This window comes from Trichosurus vulpecula, chromosome 4 (assembly GCF_011100635.1).
Source record: "Trichosurus vulpecula isolate mTriVul1 chromosome 4, mTriVul1.pri, whole genome shotgun sequence".
Taxonomy (NCBI): domain Eukaryota; kingdom Metazoa; phylum Chordata; class Mammalia; order Diprotodontia; family Phalangeridae; genus Trichosurus; species Trichosurus vulpecula.
Genome location: NC_050576.1, coordinates 307,001,807 through 307,020,143, shown reverse-complemented (window position 1 = coordinate 307,020,143; position 18,337 = coordinate 307,001,807). Strand labels below are relative to the sequence as shown.

The window sequence follows — 18,337 nt, the reverse complement described above, 5'->3', positions numbered from 1 at the left end:
CATGGGGCTAGGGCCCCCTCTGCCCGGCTTCTGGTCTGGATGGTCCACGCCGCTCAGGCTGGGCTCCGCTGCACTCCGTTCCCAGCTCCCAGCTCCCAGGTCCGTGTGGGATAGACCTCACCCAGAGACCATCAAAGCTGTCCTGGGATGGAGCCCTGCTTCCCTCTGCTGTTTTGTGGGTTCTGCCATTCTAGGATTGGTTCAGAGCCATTTTTTATAGGTTTTTGGAGGGACTCAGTACAGAGTTCACACTATTCCCTGCTTACCAGCTGCCATTTTGGCTCCTCCCCCAGGTTGAGATATTTTTAATAGTCATTGTGAGAATTTGTTTAGTCTGACTATAAATATTAAGATAACAGTGCTTTTGTTTTTTTCTCAATGGGAGAGAGAGAAGGATGAGTGTGAAGTGGTATCTCGGAGATAACTGAATTTGAGTTTCTCTAAATATTAGTTATTTCAAATAGGGTACAAATAGAAACAGATCCCTATGGGGGGAGAAGGTGGGTCTTCGTTTTAAAAATAAATATAATTTTTATTATAATATCTATTATAATAGTAATTATTTTTATTAATTTGCAACTCATGGCCTTAAGGAGTTGACTGAGCACTGAAAGGAAAAGACAAGAACTATTTGTTCATGGTCATAGAGTTATTGGTATGTGTCAGAAATAGAACTTGAACCAACATCCAAAACAGACATGATTTTATCAGAGGAAATCACATAAGGAAGAGGCATTAACATCTGCTTTGTCACTGAACCCCAAGGACCATAGGATCATGAGACTCTAAGGACCATGGGACCTTTCCATCTGACCTGCAGCTGAAACCTTCCAGAGGTGCTATCTCTTCCATTAAGAGAGGCGAGCTCCTTGAGAGAAGAGAGGGCCTTACTTTTCTATTAGTATCCCATCACTTAGAGCAGCACTTTGCACACAGTAAATGTTTGATAAGTGTGGAATTTCTTGCTTCATTCATTCATGTTTTCTTGACTCCAAGGACATCCCTTAATGACTATATCACTCTGCCTGTATTATTATTAAATCAAAAACATCTCCTTAAGAGTACATTTACCTGTTTAACTTACACTGTACATCACCTAAGCCCTAGTTACTAAGCAATGTTTGTTTTTCCAAACACATATTGCCTCTGACAGCCATTTTATTACGTAGCTGCTTCTGCACTGCTTGGAGTCTCAAAAGGCTTTCCCTTCACCTTGATTTGTGGATAAGTTGTGTGGTAGGAGCATATATACACTGTCACACCTTAAGAACCCCTTACTGGACCTCTAGTTTTTCAGATCTTATTGGAGGAAGAAATATGTTAGAGGAGACTAAGCTTAAGTTTACTAGCAAGAGGAAGGGGGAGAAATCCATACTAGGTTTCAGGCATGATAAATTTCTGAACAAAATAAACTTAGTGTATCCCTAACCAGACTATAGGCTACAGACTATGGACTACAGAAACCAAAGGAAACATTTAAATATGAAAAGCAAACAGGTACAAGAGCAAAATAAAACTCATCTGTAAATGGGTGGGGAAAGTAACTGAAACCATATCATGTAAGGACTGTTTGAAAGAAGTGGGGATGGGGTCTCAACTATAACAGAATGAACAGATGCCTAGAATTTGGAGATCACTGGGCTTGAAGAAACAATTGTGGGAACTTCCTGTGAAGCCATCTGGGTGGTACAGTGGAGAGAGTGTTGGATCTGGTGTCAATTTGAATCCTGCATCAGTCATTTACTATAAAAATAGCAATATCTAACATTGATATAGTGCTTTCAGGTTTGCAAAGGGGTGTGTGTGTGTGTGTGTGTCTCATTTAATCCTTATAACAAAGCTGTGAAGTAGGTGCTATTATTTCCATTTTATATATAAAAAAACTGAGGCTGAGAGTTGAAGGGACTTCCCTATAGACATACAACTAGTAAATGTCTAAGGCAAGATTTGAATTCAAATCTTAATGACTAACAGTTCAAAATCTATCCACTAGGCCACTAGGTCTAGTATAACCCTGGTCAAGTCATTTGGCCTCTGTTTGATTCTGTTTCTTCATATGTAAAAATGGGACAACAGCACCTACCTTCCTAGGGCTGTTACTAGGATCAAACCAAATGAAACTTTTATACACAAAATGACGTGCAAACCTTAAGGTCCCATATATCTGGTAAGATTATTATAATAATCAATGAACATTTATTAAATGCTTGCAATGAATGTACCAGAAGCTATGCTAAGTGCTGGTTGTATAAAGAAAGGCGAAAAACACATGACTGTATTCTAATGAGAGGCAAAATGTAAACAACTATTTACAAATAAGATACATATACACACACACACGCACGCGCACGCACACACACACACACACACACACATACACACATATATGCTACAAATAGGAGGTTATCTCAGAGGGGAAGGCTCATGTAGTGGGGAGAAGGGCAGGATGACCAGAAAAGGCCTATGCAGAAAGTGAGATTTGAGCTGAGTCCTGAAAGGGGTCAGGGAAGACAGAAGGCAGAGAAGAGAAGGGGGAGAATTTCAGCCATAGGAGACAGCCAAAGAAGAATAAGAAGCAGAATGCAGAGCGTCGTGGGTAAGGAACAGCAAAATGGCCAGCACGGCTGGATGATAGAGTACATAAAAAGCAAGGTGGGAAGGAGCCAGGTTGTTAAGAGCTTTAAAAGACATACAGAAGATTTTCATATTTGATCCTAAAGGTAATAAGGAGCCACTGGAGTTTAGTGAGTAGGTAGGGAGGGTGGTGGCATGCACTTGTACCTTTATGTTCATGTACCTATACTTCAGGAAAATTACTTTGGCAGCTAAATAAAGGAAGGACTAGAGCAGAAGAGACTTGAAACAGTGACATAAACCAGCAGACTGGTATTGAAATATCTGATAGGACATTTGAGAGCTAGATGGAACATCTAGATAGGACATCTAGAGCAATCTTCTCACTGAGGCAAATAGAGGGTACAATGGATAATAGCATGACTGGCCTGGAGGCAGGAAGACTTAAGTTTACGTCTTTTACTGTGCGCTGTATGCTGCACTAAGCAATGAAGATACAAATACGAAAAAGAAAGACAGCGCCTGTCCTCAACACACAAAAGGAAGCTAAAGCAGGACAGAGCTGTAGAAGGCAGCCGTGACTGGTGACTGCAGCTGAGTGAGAAAAGAAGAAATGTCGGGCCTGGGCACCCTCCTTGAATGGAGGTTTTGGGGGAAAGCTCTTTGCTTCACTGTCCAATCAGAGGAGTAGAGGGTATTGATGAGGTGTGAGTACCAAAGCTGTTGCAGATCTTGCAGGATGATGAGGTGCCTGATGTTGAGATTCTTAGGGCATGGTGGAAAAGCCCAAAGGAATGCATCCGGGTGGGAAAAGTATGTGTATGTATGTATACTACTATGTATATGTATATGTTTACATTTATTCACTTTATAGTTATGCTGTCTGTATTTTATATGTTGTGTTGGTAAGCAAAATGGGCTCTTAGCACTTAGTTCAACAAGTGCCCTTGAAAAGTTTGGTTTGTTTCTTTTGAGTAATTCAGTATATTTCATTGAGCCTTACTAGGTGCTAAGCCCCAGGCCCAAACCCCTATTAGGTATAAAACCTATGTGGGTGTGGATTGGTAACCAAGGTGGGGCACAAGGTAGGGCTAACTCAGGGGAGGGCCTAGCTTACAAATGAGTTTGAGTGACAGGTTTGGGACATCAGAGGCTCTTAGACCACATGGGTTTAAGTCGCCTCTTTGTGACGATTTTAGGTCACGTGGGTGAGTCGCATGTGTGATTCACCCCTGATGCTGAAAAAGATATAAAACCAGGGGTTGGCCTTCTCTTCTTTGGAGTTCTTACCCACAGCCATGGTGGCGCGTGTGACTCTGGGCCAGCCCTTGTTCTGAGCTCCTGGGCTGAACCTAGATGTTGGTAACTATGAATTGTATTGGGTCTGTGCGTTTGTAATTTGTTTAGGGCTCTTACTCGTGGTGGTGCTGAGGTGGAGACTCTGGGCAGCTGTAGCTAAGGGCCCTCCAGCTTGTAACCTGGATGCTGAGACTTTGTTAAACTCTGGTAACTATGTATTGGGATTGGAATCAGACAAGGTCTGTCTGTTGATGTTTGTACTTTGTTTGTATTTTGTTCTGAAGTTCAGGGTGCTGGTTTTTTCCCCTGAACTAAGTGAATGATATTTGTATGCTGAATTAAAGTAAGCTTGTCAACCCCTTCACGTAGCTTTCCTTAGTTAAGCAGATCAAAAGAACCTGTGCTTTTGCAGCATGCTGGTAGCATTCTCGTTGTTGGGCTTTCACCCCCACAACAGCTGCTAGCCAGATTGTTGAAACATAGGCGCCCATTATCTTCCCCCTAAGCACGTAAGATCTTTGGGAATAGAGATTGTTTCAATCTTTGCGCTTGTATACTTGGTGCTTAGCATAGTGCCTGGCACATAAATATTTCTTGATTGATTGATAACTACCAATAACTCTGTAGAGTTATTCAAGACAGATATGCATAATGAGATATAAAAAAATAAGTATGACAGACTTATCTCTAACTATTGGAAAGATCCCTAAGAATAAACATGATTGAGCTCTTGTATTTACATGGGAAATACCTGATATTGAAAACAGTTATCTTTGAAAAGACAAAATGAGGGTTATAAGATAAGTACTGCTGACTACAATCTGAATCACATGTAAGACAAACCTGCACTATGATTCTGGGAGGTGTTCCTGCAGGTGCTTCCATCTATAAAACTATCTATGACCATTAAAAATAATTTTTTCATTCATTCACAAAAGAAGGATGTGGAGTAAAACATTCTCACATTTAATTCCTCCCAGGATATCTGTAAGAATTACATCCTTCCCCTCTTCCTAATAAGAGCTGGCACATATCCCTTCTGTAAGTTGTTGCTTAGCTCCTTTGAGAAGTCATATGGCAATAAGTATAGAGTGCTGGATGTTAATTTCATTTAATTCAACTCCTCATTTATTAAGTTTCTAATATGCAGAAACTATGTACACTGTGCTGAGTGAAATACAAACACAAAATGGCAAACAGTGTCTGTCTTTAGCTTATAGTCTGCTGGATGGAGGGAACATTACAACCTGTAAATAGGTGAGTAAATGCAAGGTAACATTAATAATGGGGAGAAAAATCTTCGCAGAGAAGGTAGCATCTGAAGAAAGCTTTGAAGAAAACTAGGTATTCTACAAAGCACAAGTAAGGAGGAAGAACATTCCCCAAGGGGAGACCAGTCATGCAAAAGCTTTGGATATAGAAAGTGGAATGTGGAGTACAAGGAACAACCAGTAGGTTAGTAACATATTCATAGAATTTGTTGTAAGAGGAGTAAGAGAAAAGGTCTGGAATGTTAGGCAGAAGTCAGACTGTAGGTTTTAAATGTCAGACTGAAGGATGTGTATTTTATCCTACTGGCAACTATAAGCCCCTGAAGATTTCTGAAACAGGATATTACAAAGTCAGGCTTGTGTTTTAAGATGATTAACTTTGTAGCTGTGCAGAGGATAGCTTAGAGAGAAGAGATACTGGCAGCAGGAAGACAAGAAGTGAGGAGGAACTGAAGCAGGGCAGTGGTCTTGCGAAGAGTGGAAAGTATTTAGTCATAGGCTCTGTGTCTTCTGCTGGCCTTGGCGTGTTGTCTGTGACTCCCACAAAACTCCCCAAAAATTCCTATCTAATTTCTTATGCCAACTGGAGAGATATTGAAACTACAATGGGTAAAGTCACAATGTAGAAGGGATAACTGTACTTTTTTTGCCTCTATACTTTTGTTCATGTTATTCCCAAGATCTATAATGCCATCTCTTCCTTTTCTTGGGGGGAATGGGAGGGGGAAGACAGGGCAATTGGGGTTAAGTGATTTGCCCAATGTCACACAGCTAGTAAGTGTGCCAAGTGTCTGAGGCTGGATTTGAACTCAGGTCCTCCTGACTCCAGGGCCGTTGCTCTACTCACTGCACCACCTAACTGCCCCAATATGCTCTAGTCTTAAATTCCTTGTTCCCCTGTCTTACTGCAGATCAGTCCTTTCCAAAACTCAAGCCTACATCACTCTTACCACCAATCTTCACTCCTATATACATGCTACTAAACACAATTGAAGGAAATCAGTAAACTGTATTGACTGGGTCAACTACAAATTCATGTTAGTGAATCTAAGTGAGTCCCTCACTGCAGCAACACAATCCTACTAGAATTTTCTAACTGATTTCCTTTGCCACTCACCACAGCAGCTATTCCAAACCTTTATTTTTCTCTTTAGGCTTCCCTTACCACCAACTGTCCCCTTAGTGGAGGATGTCACCTTATACTTCATCAAAATTTGAGGCAATCCAATATGTCATATTTCTAGACATCAATCCCCACCTCTTCCTTCACTCAAGTCTCTGGAAATAAGGTAATACTACTGCTTACCAGGGTAAACTTCTCCACAGGTACCTTTGATCTTCATCTTTTCCAGTAGCTTAATCCACTACCATCCACTCTCTCTCTAAACTCCAATCTTTTCCTGTCTAGTGGTTCCTTTAATGTTGTCTACAAACACATGCAAGTATCATTGTTAAAAACAAATAATCAAAGAAAAACCTCATAAGACCCTACCATTCACTCCAGCTATTGTCCTACATAGCTTCCCTCCTTTTCCCAGGAAAATCCCTTGAAAAAGATATCTACACTGGCTGCCTTTGCTTCCCTTCTCCATACTCTCTTCTAATGTTTTGCAATCAGGCTTCTGACTTCATTACTCAACTGAAATTGGTTTCTCTAGAAAAACCAGTGATCTCTTAATTGATAATTGTAGTAGCCTTTTCTCCATCCTTATCCTTCTCAATCTTTTTGATGTATCTTACACTAGGCTCCCATCTCCTCTGGGATAATCTCTCCTGCCGTCCTTGTCTTGCTACCCCTCAGTCTCCTTTGCTAGATCTTCATCCGAATCAGGAACACTAACTGTGGATGTCCTCTAAAGCTCTGTTCTATGCCCTCTTCTCTTTTCTCTCTATACTCTTTCACCTAGTGATCTCATCAGCTCCGATGGGTTAAATTATCATTTCTATACCAGTCTCCCTACTGGAATCTACTACTATATTGTCAACTGTGTATCAGACATTTCAACCTGGATAACTCACAGGCCTCTCAAATTCAAAATAAAAAAAATCAGATCTCCTTATCCATCCTTCTTTGAAACTTCTTTTCCCTATTTCTGTGGCACACCTTCACCTAGGTTCAAAATTTTGGGGTTATCTTCAACTTTTTTCTCTTGTCCACATTATACGTCCAAACAGTTGCAAAGTCTTGAAATTTTTTTCTCTACTACATGCCTCAGAAATGTCACTTTCTCTCCACTAACACTGCCACCACCTCTGCTCATTATTTTATCATTTCTCACAAGGACTACTGCAATAGCCTTCTAAGTAAACTCCTTACCTTAAGTCTCCCCTTCCTCTAATTCGGGGCTGTCCAAAATATGGACTGTGGCATGTGGCCCGCAGGGCGATTTTATGTGGCCCGCCTGTGGGTTTTAATTTTCACCAGTGAAAAAATAAAATAATAATTTGCATGGAATGTGTATTAGATTTTTTAATTCCATCATTAATAAATATTCTCATTGATGTTAATTTTCTTTGGTGTTTTTAAGCAGTATTACAGATGGAACATATCACATGGAATTTTCAATTGATCTGTGGGATGTGTTCCATCTGTACGATGCAGACTAGTCAGTATGCACCTACCTTTATACTGTTGTGTGGTCACTTTGTTGTTCTGTTTGCTTTCGCGCTTCACGCCTTCGCCTGTCATATTGATGACACACGTCCCCCCACTTTCTATTAGTGTACTGTATTTTTTATTCTGAGTGGTGGCCCTCGAATAATTGATTTTAATGCAGCCTAACCTAAGATAACCTAAGGTTGGACAGCCCTGCTCTAATCCAACTTCCACATAGTTACCAAAATGATCCTCCTAAAGCATAGGTCTGACCATGTCACCCCGCTTCTCAATGAGTGCCAAGGGCTACCTACAGGATTAAATATAAACTCCTCTGTTGGCACTTTAAACTCTTCATAACATGGCCCCTTCCTAACTTTGTAGTTTTTTTACACATTACTCCCAAATACACTCAAAAATCTAGCTATACTGGTCTATTTGCTGTTCTTCTACCAGCACTGTGTCTCTTGTCTCTATGCCTTTGCAATGGTTAGTATATTTTCCCCTTCCTCACTTATGGCTCTGAGAATCTGTTTCTTTGATGAAGCAACTCAAGCTTTGCCTCTATGCCTTTCCTGGACCTATCAGTACCTGTCCCTCTAAGCCTACCTTCCATCGATTCTGTATTTATCTTTTATATACCAACTTACATAGTATATTGTCTCCTCCACTATAATGTAAGCTCTTTGAGGGCAGGAATGTATTTTTCTTTTTTTGGGGGGGGGGGAGGGAGTGATTCTTAGTACCTGGCACAGTGCTGGGCACATAAATGTGCTTAATAAATGTTGGCTGACTGATTGATTCTACTGGTGAGAAAGAAAGCATGGCATAAGAGATATAATCCTGTACTTGTATTTCAGGAAACTAGATCCACATTTCATCTGAGTTAGTTATAAGCTGTGTGACCAATGGCAATTAACTTCTAAAATACTCATTTTCCTTAGATACAAAATCGGGATAAGAATAGTTAACCAATCTACTTCATTTGATTGCTATAAAGAAAGCATTTTTCAAACTTCAGATAAGACTTAGAGTAGTATATGTATACATAACTGAGTTATTATAATGAACATAAAACTATACAATTATTTAATACTTTTAATGAGTAAGAACTAAGAAATTTAAGAATAGTTCATATATGAAAAAATCCAGAGATATTATCAGTGTTGAAAAGTTCAAATAAAATGCAATTATTTTATAGTTTAAAATTTTAAGTGATGTTGATCCTCATAAAAAAGACTGAATTGAATCAAACATGAAGTCAGTTTATATCCCTGAAATTTGAATAACAAAATAAAGGGTACCCCAAATTACCTCTTCTTTAGTTGCTCATCAGACAGCTGTAGCTCCTCTTTTAAATGCTGATACCTGTCCTCCCTCAGCAGCCTTGAGCCATCAAATAAAGTCAGTTCTCTATCATGGATTAATCTATTGGCATTAAGGGGGAAGAAGAAAGAATCAAATTATCGAGTTATTAGCCATCAGTTACTTCATTTATAATCCCTGTGTTAATTGTGTGGAACAGTAGGTAAAGCCCTTGCCTTGGAAAAGAAACTGAGGGGTTTTAGTACCAGCTAGAAGTTAGGATACCAGAGTTGGAATCTTAGCTCTGACACTTCCTGGCTATATAACTGTGGTTAAGTCTCCTCTAGGACCCTCCATTTTCTCTTGCATACAATGAAAGGGTTTGAATGAAATGATCTCTAAGATTCTGTCCAGTTCTAAAACAGTATAGTTCTACAATAAATCTACCAGCAAGGAGGACTAAGAACATAGAAAAGATAATCTTTGACACCTCTGCTATTGCAACTGCAGGCCCCTCTGCTGGCTTTAATGTTAGAGAACACAGATCATGAAGGCTGAGTGCTGTTGACTGTAGTTTTAAAAAAGGGGCTGGACAGTCCACTTTGTTCTTATTAGAAGTATTTTGTTGCCACTTCATAGCTCTTGATAATGCTTCCACATACATGATCTCATTTCAGCCTCACAACTGGTGAGGTGGATATTGATATTATCCCACATGAACATTTTCTTCCAGGCACTGGCACCTGATACCATTGGCTATAGACTGCGTCAAAGCCCCTATTGACTATATTAGAGGTATTCCAAACATTTCCTAGGCCATGGGCCCTCTACTGTGGCTACTATTCACTTTAGTACATCATAACTCAGTTGGGAGTAAGAGGGGAAAAAAAACTTCTAAGAGGTCACCTGTGGAAGTGAGTCAGATTTTTCTGTTGATTGGGGGGAGGGGAGTAGGGAGGGATTTTTATTTTGATCAGGAGGTATTGTTTGTATATGTCTATAATAGGTGAACATGTAATGCTTCTGATATTATGACCATTTCTATCTTTTCTAATATTTAAAAAATACAAATACATACTTAAAATGAATCAGGATTAGCACAAAAATACACTTGCAATTTAACTACTGTGTGTAAGTGTTTTGGCCTCTCAAACACGTTCATAGTCCAGCATGAAAGGAAGGGTGTTCTGGTAAATATAATTTTTCAGATACCAAAGTTCAACCCATTCATTTATCTCCACATTTGCAAAAATGAAATATGGGAGGAAAGTGATTTTATTATCATTCTGTTTGTTTTGTTTTGTTTTTGGGAGAGCAATTGGGGTTAAGTGACTTGCCCAGGGTTACACAGCTTGTACATGTGTCAAGTGTCTGAGGCCGGATTTGAACTCAGGTCCTCGTGACTCCAGGGCCAGTACTCTACTCAGTGCGCCACCTAGCTGCCCCTATCATTCTGTTTGAACTATATGATATGAAGTTGTTTCCCTATGAAAATTATAAAATAAGATTGTACTTCTCAATTCACAATTTCAGAGAAGGAAATTGAGGTTTCTTTTCTAAAGTGAAAACAAGAAAAAGACTTAATTTCACACACAACTTATCTTAGAATTCCAAGGTAACACCAGGCATTATTTATAACACATTCTGACAACTGTTTACCCATTTTGTGGGGATGTTGTATTTTCAATTCTTCCAAAAAGCAAGAAAAATGAACAAATTTTTGACCTGTGCCTCACAAAGTTTCTGTATGAAGTGAAGTTGCATCTTAGAGCAAGAAAATTCCAAGTTTAGTAACTTTTGAGGTTTTATTTTCTTTTGAAGCTTTAAGATACAGAACTCAATTAGAGGTTTCCCCTACCTCCACCTTTTTTCCTTAGAGAGGAAAAACTGTTTATCTAAAGCTTGAATTTGCAATCATTAACATATTTATCTAGATATACTTCCTCCATATACACACATACACACAAGTATGGGTGTGTATATGTGTATGCATACACACATATTTTATTTGTATGTTCATGAAAAAAAAAATCTCAGTAGTTTTTTTTGCATATTTCTTCCCCCAAAGCAAAGGAGAGACTTTCACATCAATTTTTTAGTCGTGTATTTTGTAACCCATGCTGACCTTTGAAGTACAGCCAGTGTACCAGCATTGACACGATGAATGCCATCCAAGATAAGAAGCTTTCCCTCTAGAGCAGCAGTAACAAGTGGAGAAGACCTCCAAGCAGTATCTCCATTGGGAAGAGTGTATCTCTGCTGTACCAAATCGCGGGCTGTCATATCCTAAATATGATCCCCAGACCCGCAAAAGAAATTATAGGAATGAATGTTAAATTGAGGAGAAAAGCATCATAAGTATTTGAAATTTTCTTGTTTTTCTTAATGAAAGAACCCATAGGATGAAAACTCGTTTCTCTTATCAAAGTAAAGAAGCTAACCAAATGCATTTTCTTGGGTCTTTTATGGGATATATGTTTGTTTTAGTTTTTAATGTTATTCTTCAATGTTTTAATAAGACTGGGATTTTTATAAATTTCTTTTATCACGTCCCTCATTTTTCTTTACAGATTTTTTTTTCTCTTCTGGAATATGCTCATTCATTCTATATGCGTGATGTATTTGGCAGTAATTTCCACATGACTTAACTAAATTTAGCTCAATGTTATGTTAAATTCTGAAGGAATGAAAATGAGCCAATTCCTTTTTAAGGACTAAAGGTTTTGCATACTCAAAGCATGCCCAGCGATTCTTATCAAATGCTGTGCATCTTCCTGCAGTTGATGAGCTTTGCAGAGAAGTCAACAGTTATGATCATTACTGTGACTAGTCATAGCATGTTAGAGAGAGGCTTGAAACTTGAGGAAACCAAATAGAAGAGCCACCAGAGAAGTTACAGGAATTGAAATACCATGGCAGGGCACTTACATGTGATTAGAAAATATGACACTCATACACACAATGTGCTAACACTAAAATAATGCAACAGACCGAAGCAGACTATTAATAGCTCCGACACATTTGTGGGCCTTTCATATCAAAGGCAATGAAGCCAGAGTGTGAAACCGCATCTTAATCCTCCCTCCAAACCTAACCCCACCCCATGTATTGGTGTTCAGGCAATGGTTTCTTTTTTAGTTTCGAGTTTTAATTTACTCTAGGTTTCAAATCATGTAGTATGTATATCAAATACTAACCCAAAATAGGCCACTTCAATTGTATCATCAATGTTAACCAACTGGTACTTTGTAATCATGAATGTATTCTTCTGCACCACAAGGACAGTGAAAGTCTTAACTCTTGCATACGCTTATTACCTACCAAAAAAACCTGTTCCACTTCTAGCAAATATTTCATTCACAATGATGAAAATGTTTTAAAAATAACTATTTTGAAGCTTGTGTTGAAAGATAAGCCATTCAAAAAATAATGGCATTCAAGTCCAGCAAGCCCTTAGCACCTCAAGGTCCTGTGGAACCATCAGATTGACAAACCAAGCTGGCACTCTATATAGCTTTGCAAATAAATTAATTTTCTTAATTTCTTAATTCTTTCCTTGAACATTAAGTGTGCACAGTGTTAGAATGGTATCATCATTTATGAAGCCGGTGATAATAAAATTCTAAAACTGGTATTCATAAGATAGCATACTGAATGAATTACCCAATAATAAAGGTTATATGAGCATACTAAATAGTAAGGGAAACAAAGTCAACATCAAACCCCTAAATTAAAATGTACGCCATTTCAAAATTCTATTTAATTCAACATCTGCTAAGCATCTACTTGTAAGACTTTTTGATTACCAGATACTACCACTTTGCTGAAAATACAGAAAAAAACCAAAATATAAAACAATCATTTAAAAGTTCATCTTAAAGAGTTAAGGAAAAACAAAAGAAATAACTTTTTTGGTACTAATTGCTCACTACTATTTATCACACACTAATAATGCATGATGTTATCCAATAAAGATCAGACACAAATATGATATGAAAACTGTTTTACTTTGAAAACAGAGGCTATGCTCAAAGCTAGGATTTTTTTTTTTTTTGCTTTTTGGCAGGGCAATTGGGGTTAAGTGACTTGCCCAAGGTCACACAGCTAGTATAAGTGTCAAGTGTCTGAGGCCACATTTGAACTCAGGTCCTCCTGACTCCAGGGCCAGTGCTCTACTCACTGCGCCACCCAGCTGCCCCAAAGCTAGGATTTTTTAAATATCTCCTTTGAAATTTTAAAGCACATACAACAATTTTTTAAAAAAAAAGACTAGCATTTTTTTGTAGTAGCCAAAAAAAAAAAAACACATATCTGGAAAAGAAATGGGTTTCCATATATTGGGAAGAGGCTGAACAAATTGGGGCATATGAATCTAAAGGAAATTACAAATATTAGGAATTCAGAGAAAACATGGGAAGATTTGTGTAAACTTTTATATACTGAAATAAGCAGAACTAAGACATGAATATGCATAACTGGCTACGATAATGTAAATAAGTAATACCAATAAATAGCCAAATTCCAATTAATTGTAAGTAGTGATCTATGTCTTGGTAACTTTTTATTACATTAGAATACTTAATGGAGGAAGGGTGGTGAAATATTAGAAAATTACTATGGCATAAAAACAAAAGGATCACAGAAGCCTAGAAAAACCTTAAAGGTAAACATCGATAGAAACTTGTTTTTTGATTGGATTGAGAAGTTTTAGATATTTGTGCATTTCCCCCACTTCAGAGGTAGAATTTCCCAATATTTTAGTCCTGCCACTTTTCTTATTAGCTCAAAATAAGGAGTCTGTGACATGTACTTTTAGTGAAAGAAACTGCTCAAATGTGGAGATAAGTAGTATTTGAATACTGTATTTTAAAGAGAGGAAATTTCTCATTCAGAGATCTTTTAAAAAACTCATATATGTTGATCAACATCATCCCAAAACACAGCAAATAAGTATGCACTGTGGTATTATGCAGATAGTTTTTAAAAAGAGCATCCTGTAGTATTTAAAAAAAGTATTCTGTAGCATAATTTAGAATAAAGATATTCTATATTATTTTGCATTTTATTCTTACAGCTAATGCTTAGAAGTCAGTCAGATAGGTAGATGCTCAACAAATGTTAATTGATAACCATCCTGATAATGAACAGAAGAATTCATGTCTCCTAACTCCATACTTAGTCCTCCGTCCATTATCTGCACTGAAGTGATGCTACATCAATTGATAAACTGATGCTCTCAAAGGAGAAGGAGATCTACACATCTCATAACCACAGAACATTGTTTGATCATCTTTTATTCTTGAAATTTATTCTTGAAATTTATTCTTGAAATAAATCTCAATTTAATTTCAAGTGATGGAGGAGTTAATCATTCTTCATTTCTATCACATCCTACACATTAAAGTAAAATCTTCCTGGGGTTGGGGGGGCATGCAGGGGAAGGAGTGTTTCTCATAATAAAACTGGTTGTCACAGTTAAAATCCCAGTTTGTTAGACAAGATGAGAACTAAGTTTTTTTCCGAGGTACAAAAAGATACTGCCATTCCTACTTTCCCCAATACCAGTTATAAGATGCTATTTTATGTGAAACAGGTACAAAATCCTATTAAGGAGCTCAGAAACAAACAAAAATAGATGTTCACAGAGTAAACAACTATACCTCATTTACCTTAATATATTCATCAAATTATGAACTTCACCTGATAACAAAAGTAGAGCTTTCAAGTAAAACATTAACCTTTCAAATAAAATTAACGATATTCTCCAGTATCTGTATCTACAGAATGCCTGATTGTGTAGTACTCTGAAAATACTTTAATAGAAGCTTGTTTTACCATATGCAACATTTTTAATACAAAACTGTTCTACTTTTCTTTCATTAATGGGACTATTAATTTTTTAACATTTTAAATTTAACTTTAAAATGTTAAAGATTATTATGTACACAGACATATGTAGCTACCTAGATACATAGTGAGACATCTCTTATTTTCTTCCTGCCTATCCACATCACCCTGTAAAGCAAAGATTAATGCTTCCATTTTTGTATACGTTTTTCTCATCCCTGAATTGTAAAGTCTTTGAACCTCAGAAAGTAAAAATAGTACCAATGATGTCACAGAGCCTGAACCATTTCCTCTTTCTGCATTTCCTTAAAAGTCTTAAAATAACAGGACGTGAAATCTAGTTCCTTCAGGGTTATCACCATTGTCTGACCTACAGCCTCACCTTCAGATCCCTGGAAAACATCCTTAATTCATACTACAATTGTAACTTTCCAGAATTTTGATCTCTAATTTCCCAAAGGAAAACCCCTACGTAAAATGAAGATTTCATTTTCAGAGAAGAAAACAGCAATGTTGTGGACAATTCTGTAACTGAGAAACATATCAGAAAATAAACATACGGACTGAGGGTTAATTCGATTTTGCAATATCCATAACATTAACAATTCAGTTCTGAGATACCCATAAAACCTAGAAACTAAAGATCATCACTTAAATAACCACAGAAAGTTGTTTAGTTGTGGATAAACTGAAGAATAAGAAATACAACTAATTTAATAAATGAAATGTCTTTCAAAAAGGAAAATTCAATACAAAATGTAACCTTTCAGGCTAAACATGAAATTCAAGTGAATACTGAAACTGAGATGAAAGTAAGCTTTCATTTTATGATATAGAAAAAATAATTTTTATCACATAAGGTTGGAAAGGAAATAACTGGAATTCTATAGGTTTCTGAATGCTACTTTAAATAAACTTAACTGATTCTATTGCATAAATGTCCTATCAAACTTAGCAATAGGGAAGTTTTGATAGAAAATGTTCAGGCTCAACTAATATTATCTCCAGTAAGATTTCCTCATATAATCCATAAGCAATACAATAAGGGATTAATTATGTTGCTACTTGTTAGTGGCAGAATGTTGTGTAAACAGAGAATGTTAATAATTTCTAGATACTCTGAACAGATCCCTACAATTATTTACAGATTCTAAGTATGCTCAATGAACAGAACATATGGCAGTTTTCCAACATTCCTTAGTGTCACTTATGTTTGATCTTAACCAAAAAAAAAAATCCCTCATTTTACATATATTGTAGAAGTATTTTTAAACTCTTCCTTGTTTTATACTTCAGCTTTTTTTAAAAAGGCTATTTTTAAGTTCAAGCAAGTGGAAAACAGCAGAGATGCAATGGGACTATGGGGAAATGTCCTACTTCTGAACATTGGGAAAGTAGATTCTATAAACTACAGACTGGTGACCTAGATGGCAATTACAGGCAAATTTTAAGAAGAGATTTAAGAGCAGAGGAGCTAGGATGGGTTCACTAAAAACAAATTGTGTCACAATAAGCCCTAGTTTCCTTTTTTAATAAATTTATTAAACTGGCAGGTTAAGGAAGATGTCTGGATAAGATGTCTGGATTTCAACAAGGAATCTTAAGCTTAGGCAAGTCACAATCTCCCAGGGCTTCAATTTTCTCATCTTTAAAACTGATAAGTAAGACAAGATGATCTCCTTCACTTCCTCCAATTCCCAATGTTAACAGCATGGGGCAGATGGAATTATCTGGTCCAAATAAAGCTCCAACAAAGTGAACTAACCGAAGTAGATTATGAATAGAGCAATAAAGCATACAATTATGGCCAGTTCAGGAACAAACAGACCGTTTTAGATTTAGAATAAAGACTCACTGAGGACAAGACTGTGTTCTATCAAGTCAACAATTATTTATTAAGTACTACTGGAAAATCTGCTCAAAATTTAATTTAACAAGGTTAATTATCTTACTACAATAATATTTTTGGTAATAAACAACTGTACAACATATAGTGCATTAGCTGTAACTATCTATGGCTTGGTGCAGCTTTGGTAAAGAATGGCTGTTTTCACAGACACATGATTTTTCTTTTGCCTAATTGTAGCTTCCTCTATAATTCTGGAGGGGAGAGTTTGGGGGTTTTGTTTTTAACCCTTCCCTCTTCCTGATCTATTCCCCCTATGCATACACACTGAACCTTTCCTGGCTACAAAGAAAAACATTTAATCAAAGCCAAGTGACACAGATAAAACCTGGCTCTTGTAGGGTACACGACCCATTCCACATTCATAGTCACCACCACTTTATATATAAGAAGAAACTGTATTTCCTCATTTCTGCAGGCACTACTTAATTAGAAAAGCTAAAGACGATACTGATTCAGGCCAGAGTGGTCAGATAAGATTTTACAAAGAAAGGGGCATTAAAACTGAGCCTTGAAGGACGCTACGCCGCATAATGGCATTCAAATTATAACATTATTGATTTTAAATTTATACATGCATTGAATATACAGAACAGTCAGGTTCCTCAAAACTGAATATAAAGTTAACATTCCAAATGTTGGCTTCAGTTTCCCACTGAATCCAATGTCAGAATTAATCCAAAGGTTATGAATAATTGATGGGTGAATAAGCATAGATGGGCAAGGGGACTTGGGGGGAAAGAAATTGAGATAGCTTGAGATAAGGGACAGCCTAGATTTTCTGATATCCTATCACTAGAACATGAATAGTCAGTTGGCTCTTCTCTCACTTCCACATCAGTTTACAAACAAGCAAGAATTCTGTTATCAGATTTATTATTAAAACTTTCAGATGATGTTGATTTATTAGAAGAAAAGGCAAAAAAGGGGATAAATATCCTAGTACAGATTATGTTTTCCATTGCCCTCACTTCTGGTAATCAATCAACAAGCATTTATTAGACTCCTCATATGCCCCATAAATCTCCCATTGCACTGTGTACCTCCATAAAGCATTTATTACATAACATTATTTGAGTTATCTGTGTTTATTTTTCATCTCCCTATTAGGACATCTAATAGGATATCTCCATATCAGACTATAATTTACCAGAGGGCATGACTATCTTACCTTAACACTGTATCCACTCCTGCATCTAAGCAGAGAGCACGGTACACAAAAGGCATATAGTAAATCTTTGTTGAATTTGTCAAAGAATATCCTAGCACAGAACTAGATTCAGGCAAGAATAAAGACATAGGTAAATTTTGTCATCTTGCTGACTAATTTTTCATGTGCTCTGTATCCTGCTGGTAATCAATGCCATGGTATACCCGGGAGACCACAGTATCAATGCGCTGGTACACCGCAGCGCCCTCACTGCACAAAGCCTCCCCGACTTTGCTACAGACCTTACTCTAGTCTCTCTTCTCTATGAAAATCTACTTACAGCTAGCTGTCCTAAGGAAGAAGATCCAATAAATTGCACTAAAATGTCA

The 18,337-nt window shown here is 37.3% G+C and overlaps 1 protein-coding gene across 1 annotated transcript in view; it reads right to left on the bottom strand.

Moving 5' to 3' along the window:
• Nucleotides 1-18,337, bottom strand: part of VWA8 (von Willebrand factor A domain containing 8) — a 391,960-nt gene that overhangs the window by 262,071 nt on the left and 111,552 nt on the right. Inside the window, exons 13-14 of the mRNA XM_036757477.1 lie at nt 11,171-11,331; nt 9,055-9,168 (exon numbers count right to left, since the gene is read on the bottom strand). Of these exons, the coding sequence (XP_036613372.1) occupies nt 9,055-9,168; nt 11,171-11,331 (275 nt within the window). The remainder of the gene's footprint in view (nt 1-9,054; nt 9,169-11,170; nt 11,332-18,337) is intronic.